The following is a 12,262-nucleotide window of genomic DNA, read 5'->3' as shown; positions in this document are numbered from 1 at the left end:
CTTGCATGCATTCATACTCACACAAAGAGCCTCTGGGAGCCTGTCAGGCCTCCAGCTGTAACCTAGTGATCATTTCGTTGTGCTCAGATGCCCTCTACAGGTCAGCTCTTGTAACATTGGGGGGGACAAACACGGGTGCTCTGTGCACATAGTATTTAAGTAGTAATTATTTTCCTGCAAACACCAATGCAGTATCATATAATGCATTTTTTATTATTAATTTCTATTCATGAGGACATGATACAGTTATCTCACAAGGAAAAAGAAATCTGGATTCAGGCACCGCAGCAATTTCCTAATGTTGTAAACCTGCTCAACATTTGGCAATAAACCCCTTTCTGATTCTGAAACTAAAACGTAATCGCTTCTAAGCTGGGCTGAATCCTCGGCTCAGGTAATTATTAGGTAACTGCAGCGCTTTCAACTCACAGCGAGAATACAAGAAGGGTTTGAGTTCTTTGGCCGGGGACTTTATCTCTGTACCTTTATAGGTTCTCTCCCTTTACACATGCATGTTAGAGTAACGTGTAATTCTAAATTGGTCATAGGTGTGAATGTGAATATGAGTGCTTGTCTCTCTGTGTTAGCCCTCCGTGTTGTTGTCCTCTGCTTCTGGCAGCTGGAACAGACTCTGCCCTGATGCTGAATCAGTTAGGAAGAAAAGGGATGCACTGCACAGTTTTGTATTTTTCGTACTGGAGCTTTCCTCACACATAATAATCGACTTTAAATTTAAATTTTACAATACATAAACATATTTACACTGAAATACATGGAAGGAGGTGCAAGTATGTAATGCAACTAATACCAGCTTAATCTTATATGGAAACTTGTTTTTGCCACTGAAAAGTCAAAATAAGGAACAAGATTGTAATTTTAAATTTTGACTTATGTATGGCAAAAAATATATATTTGGTACCAAATCTTTTTTTTCCCCAGTGGGACAAAAAAAAAAAAATCCATAATCTTCAAATTTTACTAAAGTGATTTTTCCACATTACAGAGCTGGAGTATAAGGAAGGCCAAAAGAATTGTGCATTATACAGGAAGGACAAGTTGAATGATCTTCGTCCTTTTGCAGAAGTTTGATAGACAGAAATCAACCTGAACCACCAAAAGCTGTCTGACTTCAGCCTGCTACTACAGAAAATAGTATAGGTGCTAGAAAGACTAACCCAAGTCTATGCCAGGTACATGGTTTGCAACATGTTTCTACACCTATTTCATAGATGCACAGAAAAGAAAAAGGGTCCAAAGAAGTCAAAGCTCCAGCAACATTTGCAGTATAAAGAACAGCTTTGTGATTTTTACCAGCCTGCTGCCTTCATCAGGGTAATCTTAATACTACAGGTGTTGTTGGAGCTTTGACCTCTTAAGACATAAAAACATGAAATGAGGTAATGAGGACATCACCCATACACTGAGTGTATCAGGGGTGTCAAATGCAGGGCCCTGGTAACACGAACCGTTACACTACAGGACAGCAGCGACATCTTTAACTTGTTCATAAAATCCACAAACATCACTGTACATGAGTGAAAATGGGTCAAAGTTATTGTTGCTTTTGTTAGTTACAACAGCTACATGTGAAGGTTTTGTGCTTTTGCAGGTCCACTGTGGTGTTTAATGCGGGTTTCGCTCCAATCATCCGACTGTGGATCAAAATGGGCTGCCGGTGACTACAATGACTTTGACACCCCTGACTTACATTCAAGTCCCCAACCTGTGGGGTGGTTTACAGTTTCCACTGCCTTCGATCCATCGCCCTTCTACACGTGGAGAAACTGAAACATTCAGTTGTTGTCGTACAGCATCCCTGCCTGTCTCAACCAGGTTTTGCTTTCTGTAATCATTCCTCATGTTTACACTGGTCATTAAGGACGTGTTCACACCATGTGTGCATAGTGCTCACAATGAACCAATACATACAAAAAAAAGGGACATTCAGACAAATGCACAACCTGATTTTCCACTTAGCGTAGGCACAGGTTGTTGGATTTAAGCGATCCTCTTCTTAAATGAACTTTCAAAACCTTCAAAACCCAGTCTCTTTGTTTCCCTGAAAAGCAGTTCCACCCTGAGCTCAGGCAGATATAGAAATAGTGAGCTGCCAACAAAAGAGCCTGTCTTTCAAGAGGACATCCTCTTTGAAATGGGGACAGCTGAAGGCTCATTTTAGCTTCAGTTTTTTGACTGGAAGGGGAAAACTGGGGCTTTTGTCCAACATCGCTTACAATAAAAACACATCATGCGTGATTTAAAGGTCAATTCTATGTCCTGTGAACTATTAAAATGAAGCCTGGCCTCTTTTTTTGTCATCACTAAGCATGAACAGGAGGAATGACTGTAAAAAGCAAGAACTCTTTTGGTTTTTTTCAATCGAAGACTTGAGAAATGAACCCATGTTTTTAAACAATCAGTATACAGTACAGACACGGAGCCTAACAAGTTGCTGCTTGAAACAGCTTAAATAATCCGAGTGAGACGGTTTGTTTACTCCTGAAAACAACTGAACCTCTTCAGCTGTCAGCAACTGTGCAAACACTTCCCGTCTCCACCTCCTCACCCTGAGAGTCATAAAGTGCAGCCCCAGAAGCGCCTCCGGCTGCCGCTTCTATTTCAAGGCCCGTTGACATTGATAATAATTAGCCCTGCCATGGCCAGCAGCATTACCACAGCCACCTCCATCATTTTCTTCTGCCTCCACCTGCTATGATGCTTCTTCAGCTCCTCCTCCATCCGCTGCTTCCTGGCTCTCTGGTCCTTCTCTCTCTGCAGCTGCTCCCCGTAGTGAGCCTGATAAAAGGCATCAAAATCAAATATGGGCCTCCCTCCAGGTTGGGAGAACTGTCTGGCTCTCTGCTGAGGTTTTTGTTGGGAGCCCGTGGATCTGCTGGAAGCCTCCTTGCTGGAGGGTCTGCCTGCATTTTGGATGTCTGCCCGGCTCAGGATGCCGCGGTCGTACTTCCTCCTCAGGCTGATGTTTCCCAGCACGGTGTAAGCCTCGCTGATATCAGAGAAGCGCTGGGTGGCCTCCTTGCTCCCGGGGTTCTTGTCAGGGTGGTAGATGAAGGATTGCTTGTAGTAAGCCGTCTTGATCTGAGACTGCGTGGCACTGAGAGACACTTTGAGGATGTCATAATAGGCAGTCCTGCTCCTGTGCAGCAGAGGAGCGTCTTCTGACCTCCAGCTGTAGCTTCTAGCTGCTGTGAAACTTGACTTCAGGGCGTCATGGAGCAGATTCAGACCGTGTCCACTTCCCAGCCTGTCTGATCCAGGATCTGCCAAGATGAAGGTAAGCGTGCAGAGAGCTCGGCGCTGTTGGGGGGACCTGAAGGCGTCAGGGTGGATGGAGACAGCTGCTGTCGTCCACAGTCTCATCCTGCAAAGCAGCAGCTTCTTCTGGAGGAAAAGAGCAGCTTTATGAGCTCGCAGGCTCCCCGTGTTTTCTAAAAATTCGGTGAAACCGGAGGCAGCCGCACTCTCCAACACCTGACTCCCGCTTTCCTTCACTGTGGAAACTTTCTCTGACCTGAGAAGTGTTTCTGTGCTTTCTGAAGCTGACTGGACTGATTTCTCTGTAACCCGACCGGAAACGAAGGCATGGTTTGTTATAAGACACCCGGGACTTCCTCCGGGGCACACGGCTCGACTCTGGCTGGTTTTGAGAGCAGACAGCCGGTAAACTCCGTTCCCCAGCCTTTGACCGACCTCTGCCATTTTACCGAGCAGGGGCCGGAAAACAGCTGCAGCATCCGGCGCGTGAGAGAAAGAGGACCCAATCAGAGTCAATGTTTACAGGAAGTAGTCAAACACAACCGACCAATCATTTAGCAGAGCACCAGTAACATAAAGATCAACATTAACGCTTTATTTCTCGCGTAAAATTAAAGGAAATTAGGACAATTGATTATCTTTATCTTCTACAATGTAAAAAAATTTGAGAGAGATTTAATTTAAGTCCTTTTCTTTTAATGAAATGACAATTTCTCATTCTTAAAACATTATTTTTATTTTCTTTTGTAATGTAAAAGACAGAGTAGCTACCCATGCAACAGCGTCACAACCTTTGATAAGATAATTCCAACTTTGTTACTGTGTGATTAATTAAACGTGAATTTTATAGAGGAAAGGGTTTCTATCTCTCTGGATGCAAAGTAAGACGGATAAGAGGATTTCATGAATGAATTAGTTTCTGCATAAAGTTCCTGTTTTTGTTGGAGTCAAGAGGAATGAGAACCTGGATAAAGGTGCAAAAAAATAGACAATAAATCATATCACAAAGATGCAGCACGATGAAAAGATATATTAAAAATAAACAGTAAGTTGGTGATGATATGGAGGGCCAAAAATGATTATAATTAGTGATTATAATAATGTAATAAATATAGTATTAAAAATATGGCAATAAATCTGATTTAAATCTGATTTTTTTCATTACAGTTAATCTACAAATATTATTATTTGAGATTTATCTCAAAATGTTGCCCTCTCAAAATCAACAGCAATAATAAAAGAATGTGCTAGATTAAAGTCGAAAGATCCAAGATCCAGATTTTAAGTTGAAGTAGTAAGTATTGCAAATTTGCTACGAAAAATAATGTATAAGTATTGGGACCACATTCAGAATAAAGTATTAGTCGTTTTTTTTCTAACAATCTATTCTCAATTAATTAAAAAAAATGAACTTCCAGTTCGACTTCAATCTTTTTTTTACTAGCATTTCTAATTTTGAGAATTAAGTCAAAATTTGAGATAATAGTACTATGTTAGGATCAAAGTAAAAATGTATATTGATAATAAAAAATGATCTTTTCATATGTTTTCATTTATTTTATTTATTTATTTATTTTAGAAAGCTTAGGGTGGTCGGCACGGCAGGTCAGAGGGTGGCAGTAAAGCGCTCCAACGTTCCAAACGGTGCAAAAGAAGAAGAGGCGTGCCGTCGCTTGTGAATGACGTCAACATAATTCACGTGTGAGTCTTTTGCTGCCAGGCAGCTTGTTTATTAAGTAAAATTACTCCCGTAACATAACGATTGACAAGTAGACGCGAGCATGGCGTCCAGCTGTCGACGACCCGAACACTCAGCTCCTCCAGATGTGGTCAGTCGGACGGTTTATTCTTTTTTTTTTAGCTTTTGTTTTCTGCCGGTGCTTCTTCTACAGGAGCATTTTAAATCTATAAATGGCTCTTTAAAGGCCTCCAGCTGAAGCAGCTTTAAAGACATGGTTTAAATGGTTGTTTAGTGAACATGAGTCGGTAATTTGTTTTTTTCAAAGGATGTGATTTGGTGAGCTGTGTGTTGGTCTGGTTTAAATGATGCTTGAAGCACCAGAGAAGCAGCTGCAGGGTTGTAGGAGTAAACTGAGGTGTTACTGATCTGTCAATCTGATGTGCTCTAATCTCTGCAGTTCTACAATGAAGAGGAGGCCAAGAAGTACTCCCAAAAGTGAGTGTGGATGTAACGATACTATGTTTGTGACTACGTTACATGTTTATATGTAACACACAGCTCTTTTTTTTTATCCAGTGTCTCAGTGTTTCTGTCCTTTGACATAATTAAACTGTGCGCTTCATTTAATTTTTTTGTTAGGGTTGCATTTCTAACATAAAGAATCTAATCTCAGTAGTTTTATTCCAACCCCTTTACTGTCCGCTGCACTTTATATATACATTCTGTATATGATTGAGACACTTCATTTAAACCATTTTTATTCTGCCTTCATGGCTTCTTGACTGATGGGTTTTTTTATGTTTAACTGGAAAGCGCTTGGTTTTAGGACTAAATGAGCAATCCGTTAATCTGTATCAAACCAGGTACAGTGGGTTGTTAATGAGAACTCATTAGTTGCACCTCTGGGTGAATGCTCATTACTGCACAGTTGTTCAGTGTATAAATTAATTTGAAGACCTCAGGAAAGGATACATTTTCTTGACTAAATTTAAAGATGCCCCGTGTTTAGCCTCTTTCATCCCACCTTGGCTAACTTACTTTGATGTGGGACACTGACCAAAGATTCAAACACCTAAAACTCCTTTGGGTCAAACATATAACAACTTAAAGAGTCTTTGTTTGTGGCTGTCATGTATGAACCACCCTTCCTCATTCAAAAAAGGGGTATAGCTGTGTCATTACCCCCCTTTTCCCCTGATTCAGACGGATTTACAGTAAAACAGAATAGAGAACAGTTTTATGCCTGTCCGTTAGCAGCAAGTTGCCTGATTTTGTGTTCATAAGCGAGAAAATTAAGTTAGCATCTGCCAAAAAATGTTTTAATAATATAAAAGATCTGAAATCTTGTTGTGTTTTGTTGCTTCTTAGCTCTCGAATGATTGAGATCCAGACCCAGATGTCAGAGAGAGCTGTGGAGCTTTTGAGCCTGCCAGAGGGACAGCCCTGCTTCTTGTTGGATGTTGGGTGAGTGAGTGGCTGAATTTACTTATAGCAAGTGCATTAAGTTAGAGATGTAACATGGTAGTACATATTTACTCTTAACAATAACATGAAAGGCTCATCAGTAATCTAAGCAGTGCTTTGACAGGTAGACGCATATTGGCAGTACTGTTGCATGAATGAATGCACGTTTAGAACTAGCTCCAATCAAACTTATTGAATTCTTTATTAGTAATAAAAAAAAAGAAAATAACTTAGAAGTAAAGCATTTAAGAAGATCCCTGAAAAACTGAGTTTTGAGAAAGGGGCATTTTCCAGTAGTTTCTGGGATATTATCTTTATCCTCCAAGAAGCCTCTTGCTCAGGGGATGGCGCAGTGCTTTTAGTCTAAAAACTTGGGAGGTGGGGGATGCAAACATTTATGATTGGCTGTGGAGGGTTTTGTACCTCCCGGATTTATTTGAAGCACCATTTTTTTTCGTGGTACTTAAAGGTTGAAATGTGGCAAAAGTCAGAATGTCTGCTGGTGTTGTAGAAAAGTCATTGTTATGAGTTTTAGTTTGAACATAACTCATTGTTATGTGACACAGTAATCTGATGTATTTGTGATGAGAAACAATCTGGTCTGTGCCTCTCAGGTGTGGCTCCGGTCTCAGCGGAGATTACCTGTCAGAAGAGGGACACTACTGGGTCGGAGTCGACATCAGCACCGCGATGTTGGGTTCGTTTGACACTCAAACTTTATATCACTCATGATATACGGAATATATCATTAAAAATTTGTACATGTGCAGCTAAATACTGACATAATCTAACACCCCTGAAGGGAATGAACAGTCAGCCTCCTGTTTTATTGATGTCCGTGTGTTAAAACGTAATGTTTTTCCCAACATATAGTGCCAAAGCTTGACTATATTCCAAAAATATTCCTAAAGTCTGGCTTCAGACTGGAACTAGATGAGTTAAAGGAAGACATTGTTAGCTTCAGGACATCCAATACATTCACACACTTATAGGTAGTCATAAAACTAGAGTATAAAATGCTCAGTGTGCAAAATCATATATCCCGCCACAATACACCACGAGCAGTCTAAACTGTAAATACAAGGCAGGAGGGATCCACGCTTTAATGTCATTTAGGTCAAATTCTGACCGTGCCATCCAAGTGCTGCAGCAGAAATTGAGACTCATCATCACCAGGCAATGTTTCTTAAATCCAGTTGTGGTGAGCTTATGTACATTTTAGCCTCAGTTTTCTGTTCTTAGCAGACAGGTATGGCACCAGGTGTGGTGGTCTGCTGGTGTAGCCCATCTGCTACAGCTCAGACCTTTGTGCGTTTCAAAATACTCTTGATTTACTGTTGCTTTTCTATCAAGTCCAAGCAGTCAAGCCATTCTCCTCTGTCCTCAACAGGATGTTTTAACTCTGAACTGCTCCTTATTGGATATTTTATTTTTCCGACCTTTCTTCGCAAACATTAGAGGTGGTTGTTCGGGGAAAATCCCAGCAGTTTCCGAATACTCACACCAGCCCTGATAACATCAACAAAAATGCTTAATTCAAGTTACGTAAATCACCTTTCGTCCCAATTCTAATGCTTAGTGAACTTCAGCTGATCTTCTTGACCAGGTCTACATGCCTAAATACATCGAGTTGCTGCCATGTGATTGGCTAATGAAATTTAAGCCTAAAATGTATTTTAAGCATGATAACAGATCCAATATGCGGTTACAGTTGGTTGTTTTTTGTGCATTTATGTCACCACAAGAAATACATAAACTCTAAACAAATGTAATTCTCTTCTGTGTGACAGATGTTGCACTGGACAGAGAGGTGGAAGGAGACCTCGTACTGGGAGACATGGGCCACGGGATGCCGTTCAGACCTGGTACCTTTGATGGTTGCGTCAGGTAAAGAACAAAGGATGCTTATAAGTCAGGCTCTTCCTGGGAATTTTGAATGATTTATGACCCCTTTAAAAAACTCTTTTCCTGTTTCAGTATCTCTGCCCTGCAGTGGCTTTGTAATGCAGACAAAAGGACGCACAGTCCTCCAAAGAGACTCTACACCTTCTTTAGCACTCTGTACTCATGTCTGGTAAGATTTTATCACTCAAATATCCAGGAAGCTTATTTTTGATGAAAACATTTTATAACCTCTTTTTGCTCTTTCAGTCAAGAGGCTCACGTGCAGTCTTTCAGCTTTATCCTGAGAACTCAGAACAGGTAAAAGGGGGAAAAAACCCTCTTTGTGTTTCCATGAAGGCTCTGTGTCAGCAGAGGAACAGCCTGAAGGTTTCTCTTCACTCACTTACCACCTTCCTCTTTTCTCTCCAAAGCTCGAGCTGATAACAACACAGGCCATGAAGGCAGGTTTCAGTGGAGGCATGGTGGTGGATTACCCCAACAGTGCAAAAGCAAAAAAGTCAGTATTTACTGGAAGTGGCTTCTTTTTATTTTGACGTCTGCAACTGATTCCTTCCTAATAGGCTGTGAAATTGGTAGCAGGGTGCTCACAACACAGGGCTAATTAGAACAGGGGGGACTTGGCTGCATGATGTATGATTACATATTGGAGCTGTTTGGCTGGTTTACATTTTCTTACACACACGCTTCCTGTTTATCTCCAGGTTCTTCCTGTGTCTGTTTGCCGGCGTAGCAGGAGTTCTTCCCAAAGTAAGAAAAGCTGTGGATGTTGTGGGTTGCTGCCTTTTGTTTGAGCCAGATGATGATCATGTTAATGTCTTTTTCCTGTATTTCAGGGACTGGGATCAGAAACGTCAGACAAAGCTGTTCCAAACCAGGTTCAGTATTCAGGACAAAGGTAAAGACGTCCACTGCAGGCGATGCTGCCAACCCTGAGCAATTAGACTGTTTCATAAAGCTGTTTGCATGGGTTGACATAACAGCTGTTAATTCAGTTTATTTCAATCTCTGGTGTTTTTACAGCTTTTTGTGTGTTTGTGTTTCATGTAGACATATGCAATGTGTTTCAGCCCGAGGCCACTTGAGTGTTTTCTAATGTGTTTTTCTGCTGATTGTTCATTGTTGACTGCCGAAGGAAAGAATGTATGGGATTTTAACAACCTTACATTTTTTTTTTATTTCCCGTCTGTGTGGTAGTAGCTTTCAAAGGATTTGCTACATCTCTTTTTTTTCTGCAGCAAACAATATGATCAGTAAAGATGAATGATGTCGGGGACTGTTTGCTACAGCTGTAATTTATTCTCATCAGGATAATTGGTGATTTGCTTATGATTTGTGATAACGCAGCCGTATAAATCATCCCATTTATTACTTTGCAATAGGATAGTGAGCTGGTCTCAGCTTTGATGAGTGCAGGTTCAGTCTTACCTGCCTTTATGAAGCCAAAAGACCAAAAGAAATGACAGAAAGGGTCGTTGTCCTGCTTGACTTAAAACCCTGTCAGGCAGGTTTTCCTCCCTTTTACAGAGTAAGACTCAAGTGACTGGATATGTGAGATGTTTTGCATCTAATGCTAAGTATTAATATTTATTTGTCGCTGTAAAGATGTCGTTTCAGAAACATGAAGGGAAAATCGCTGAAGAAGGGACGAGACTGGATCCTGGAAAAGAAGGAGAGGAGGAGGAGACAGGGACGGTGTGTGCATGAGTGTATTTTCAACTCTTAGAGGACGAAAAATTGAATTCATTATGCCGAGCTTAAAGCTCTGAATGTCGTAATGTACTTAGTTTAGCTTTAACTGGATTTTACCTTTTATTGCCTGTATTTTATAATGCACCTTAACTGGCTTCTCTGTCTCTGCTGTGTGTTTGTTAACCTGCAGGGAGGTTCGAGCCGACACTAAATACACTGGACGTAAGCGAAGACCTCATTTCTAGCTCTGACTCATGCAGCTGCGCCTTCATTAGCCCTCCTCTGTCACACACACACACACACACGGAACCACCTCTGGAACTGCAGAGTGTTTGGACTCTGATTTATTTTTCAGCCCTTTAATTCAAGTGGATGTGATGCAAGAGCAAAATGCAATTACAGCCAGTCGTTTTTATATTTGGTCGAGTGTTCCTCGCTAAAAGCGGTGAGATTGCACTCACAATGTTCAGTTTGGCTGGAAGTACATGAACAAATGTGTGTGTACTCACAGCTGGTGGCAAAAACCACAGTGAAGAAAAAGCAAAACAGTATAAATAAATCAAAGCAATTTTATAAGTGGCCATATCTTTGTGGTTTATTGTATTATCTGCAATGTTTTCTCAATTAAAACTAAACAAAAAATGTATTGAGGTTGTTTAATTATTTATTTTTAGCTCATAAAAGAAATTAAAGAAAGAGCCACAAAATGAATTTGCCTTTATTAGGGAGCTATGATTATAAAAATGACTTAATAATGAAAAAAATGGTAGTTAATCAGGTTAAAAAGAAATAAACTTCAGGAGCTGCGTTTACAAGGGAGAAACTGAACTAGCCTCATTTGTAATGGAGGAAAATTATTGTTTCTTGCAGCTAGGAAAAAATTAATTTTTGTGCACAAGTTTTAAGTCACCCCTCATTGTTGCATATTTCGCTTCCAAGGAGCCAGACTTTCTTGAGGTTTTGAAGTGGTCTTCTGTTCTCCAGACTTTCTGTTGGTCTTTTGGGGTTTTTTTGGACACTTGGCATTTCTTTGCTTTTGTTTAGCTTTTTGAGTCCAGCCCTTTTTATCTGACCACTTTCAGAGGAATGGTTTGTTTTTGTTTTTTTTTTTTTTAAATGCTGACCTATGAATCATTCAAGCATAGGAAGGCATCTAATTCAAGAGATGACCCAGTGTTTTGTCTGTACATAACAGACAAGTTGGCAAAGAACCAATTTTATATTTGTTACTAGCAACCCATTGCTAAAAAAAACCCCAAACTTAAAATGTGTTCCCATTTCTTTAGCTGAATCTATGAAGAACATCAAAGATAACAGTTTGAGAGGTAAGAAGATTCCCCGTAAAAAGATCTACGCATAAAAAAACAAACAAAAAAAAAACAACTATCTGCAGCACCACCTGACAGTCATGTCCTTATGAAAAATGGGCTAGGATCTAACACAGGAGCTACTGTTTGCTGAAGCTTCATCAGAAGCTCAGTGGAAAGGTGGCTGTCGAGAAGTTGTTCTTAGGTAAAGGAAATGGGGAGAAAAGGGTGTGGTATGCCAAACTACACAAGGACAGTCATCAATATGTACGGAGGAGGTCAGGAGAGATGCACAACAGTGAATGTCTACAGCAGTCTGTAAAACGTGGTGTTGGCAATTTTGTCAAAATTGATGAAATTATGAACGCAGAAATGTACTGTGAGATTTTGCTGCAGCGCGCAATATCATATGGAAAGCCTCTGCTGGGCACAAATGGAACACTTATCGGTCATGGATTGGCCTCCCCAGAGCCCGGACCTCAATTTTACTGAAGCAGTGTGGGAACAACTTGTGGGGATAGGTTAATTGGATAATTCAAATTGCCACTAGGTGTGAATGTGCGAGTGAATCTGAATGTGAATGGTTGTCTGTCCCTATGTGTTAGCCCTGCGACAGACTGGCGACCTGTCCAGGGTGTACCCCGCCTCTCGCCCTATGACAGCTGGGATAGGCTCCAGCGCCCCCCGCGACCCTGAAAAGGATAAGCGGTAGCGAATGGATGGACAGTGTGGGGACAACTTGACCGAGAACAAAACAAAAAGGCAGCCAGCATCCAATAGAAGAGCTTTGAATGTGATTTGAGAAGCTTGGAGAACTATTCCTGAACACTCCTTAAAGAAATAACAAGAAAGCTGCCGACGAGAGTTCAGGCTGTGTTGAAGAATAACCGTCGTCGTACTAACTACTGACTTTGAAGTTTGTTAAAATTGTACAAGCTCT

The 12,262-nt window shown here is 40.8% G+C and overlaps 2 protein-coding genes across 3 annotated transcripts; one reads left to right on the top strand and one right to left on the bottom strand.

Moving 5' to 3' along the window:
* Positions 1 to 187: 187 nt before the first annotated feature.
* dnajc30b (DnaJ (Hsp40) homolog, subfamily C, member 30b) lies at positions 188 to 3,747 on the bottom strand. Its single transcript, XM_004543643.3, has one exon. The coding sequence runs from the start codon at positions 3,718 to 3,720 to the stop codon at positions 2,620 to 2,622; it is 1,101 nt and encodes a 366-aa protein (XP_004543700.2). The 5' UTR covers positions 3,721 to 3,747; the 3' UTR covers positions 188 to 2,619.
* Positions 3,748 to 4,891: 1,144 nt separating this feature from the next.
* bud23 (BUD23 rRNA methyltransferase and ribosome maturation factor) lies at positions 4,892 to 10,661 on the top strand. Of its 2 annotated transcripts, none has more exons than XM_004543645.5 (12): positions 4,892 to 4,977; positions 5,415 to 5,452; positions 6,326 to 6,421; positions 7,036 to 7,118; positions 8,212 to 8,308; positions 8,399 to 8,495; positions 8,573 to 8,623; positions 8,737 to 8,822; positions 9,028 to 9,073; positions 9,160 to 9,221; positions 9,929 to 10,018; positions 10,206 to 10,661. In XM_004543645.5, exons 3-12 carry the CDS (start codon positions 6,333 to 6,335, stop codon positions 10,258 to 10,260), a joined length of 756 nt encoding a protein of 251 aa, XP_004543702.1. In that variant the 5' UTR covers positions 4,892 to 4,977; positions 5,415 to 5,452; positions 6,326 to 6,332; the 3' UTR covers positions 10,261 to 10,661. The 2 variants fall into 2 exon arrangements, with proteins under 2 accessions (XP_004543702.1, XP_004543701.1); XM_004543644.4 differs by having other exon boundaries at positions 4,942 to 5,105.
* The last annotated feature ends 1,601 nt before the right edge of the window (positions 10,662 to 12,262 follow it).

Source organism: Maylandia zebra, linkage group LG14, assembly GCF_041146795.1.
Source record: "Maylandia zebra isolate NMK-2024a linkage group LG14, Mzebra_GT3a, whole genome shotgun sequence".
Taxonomy (NCBI): domain Eukaryota; kingdom Metazoa; phylum Chordata; class Actinopteri; order Cichliformes; family Cichlidae; genus Maylandia; species Maylandia zebra.
This window is presented reverse-complemented; position numbering and strand designations above follow the sequence as displayed.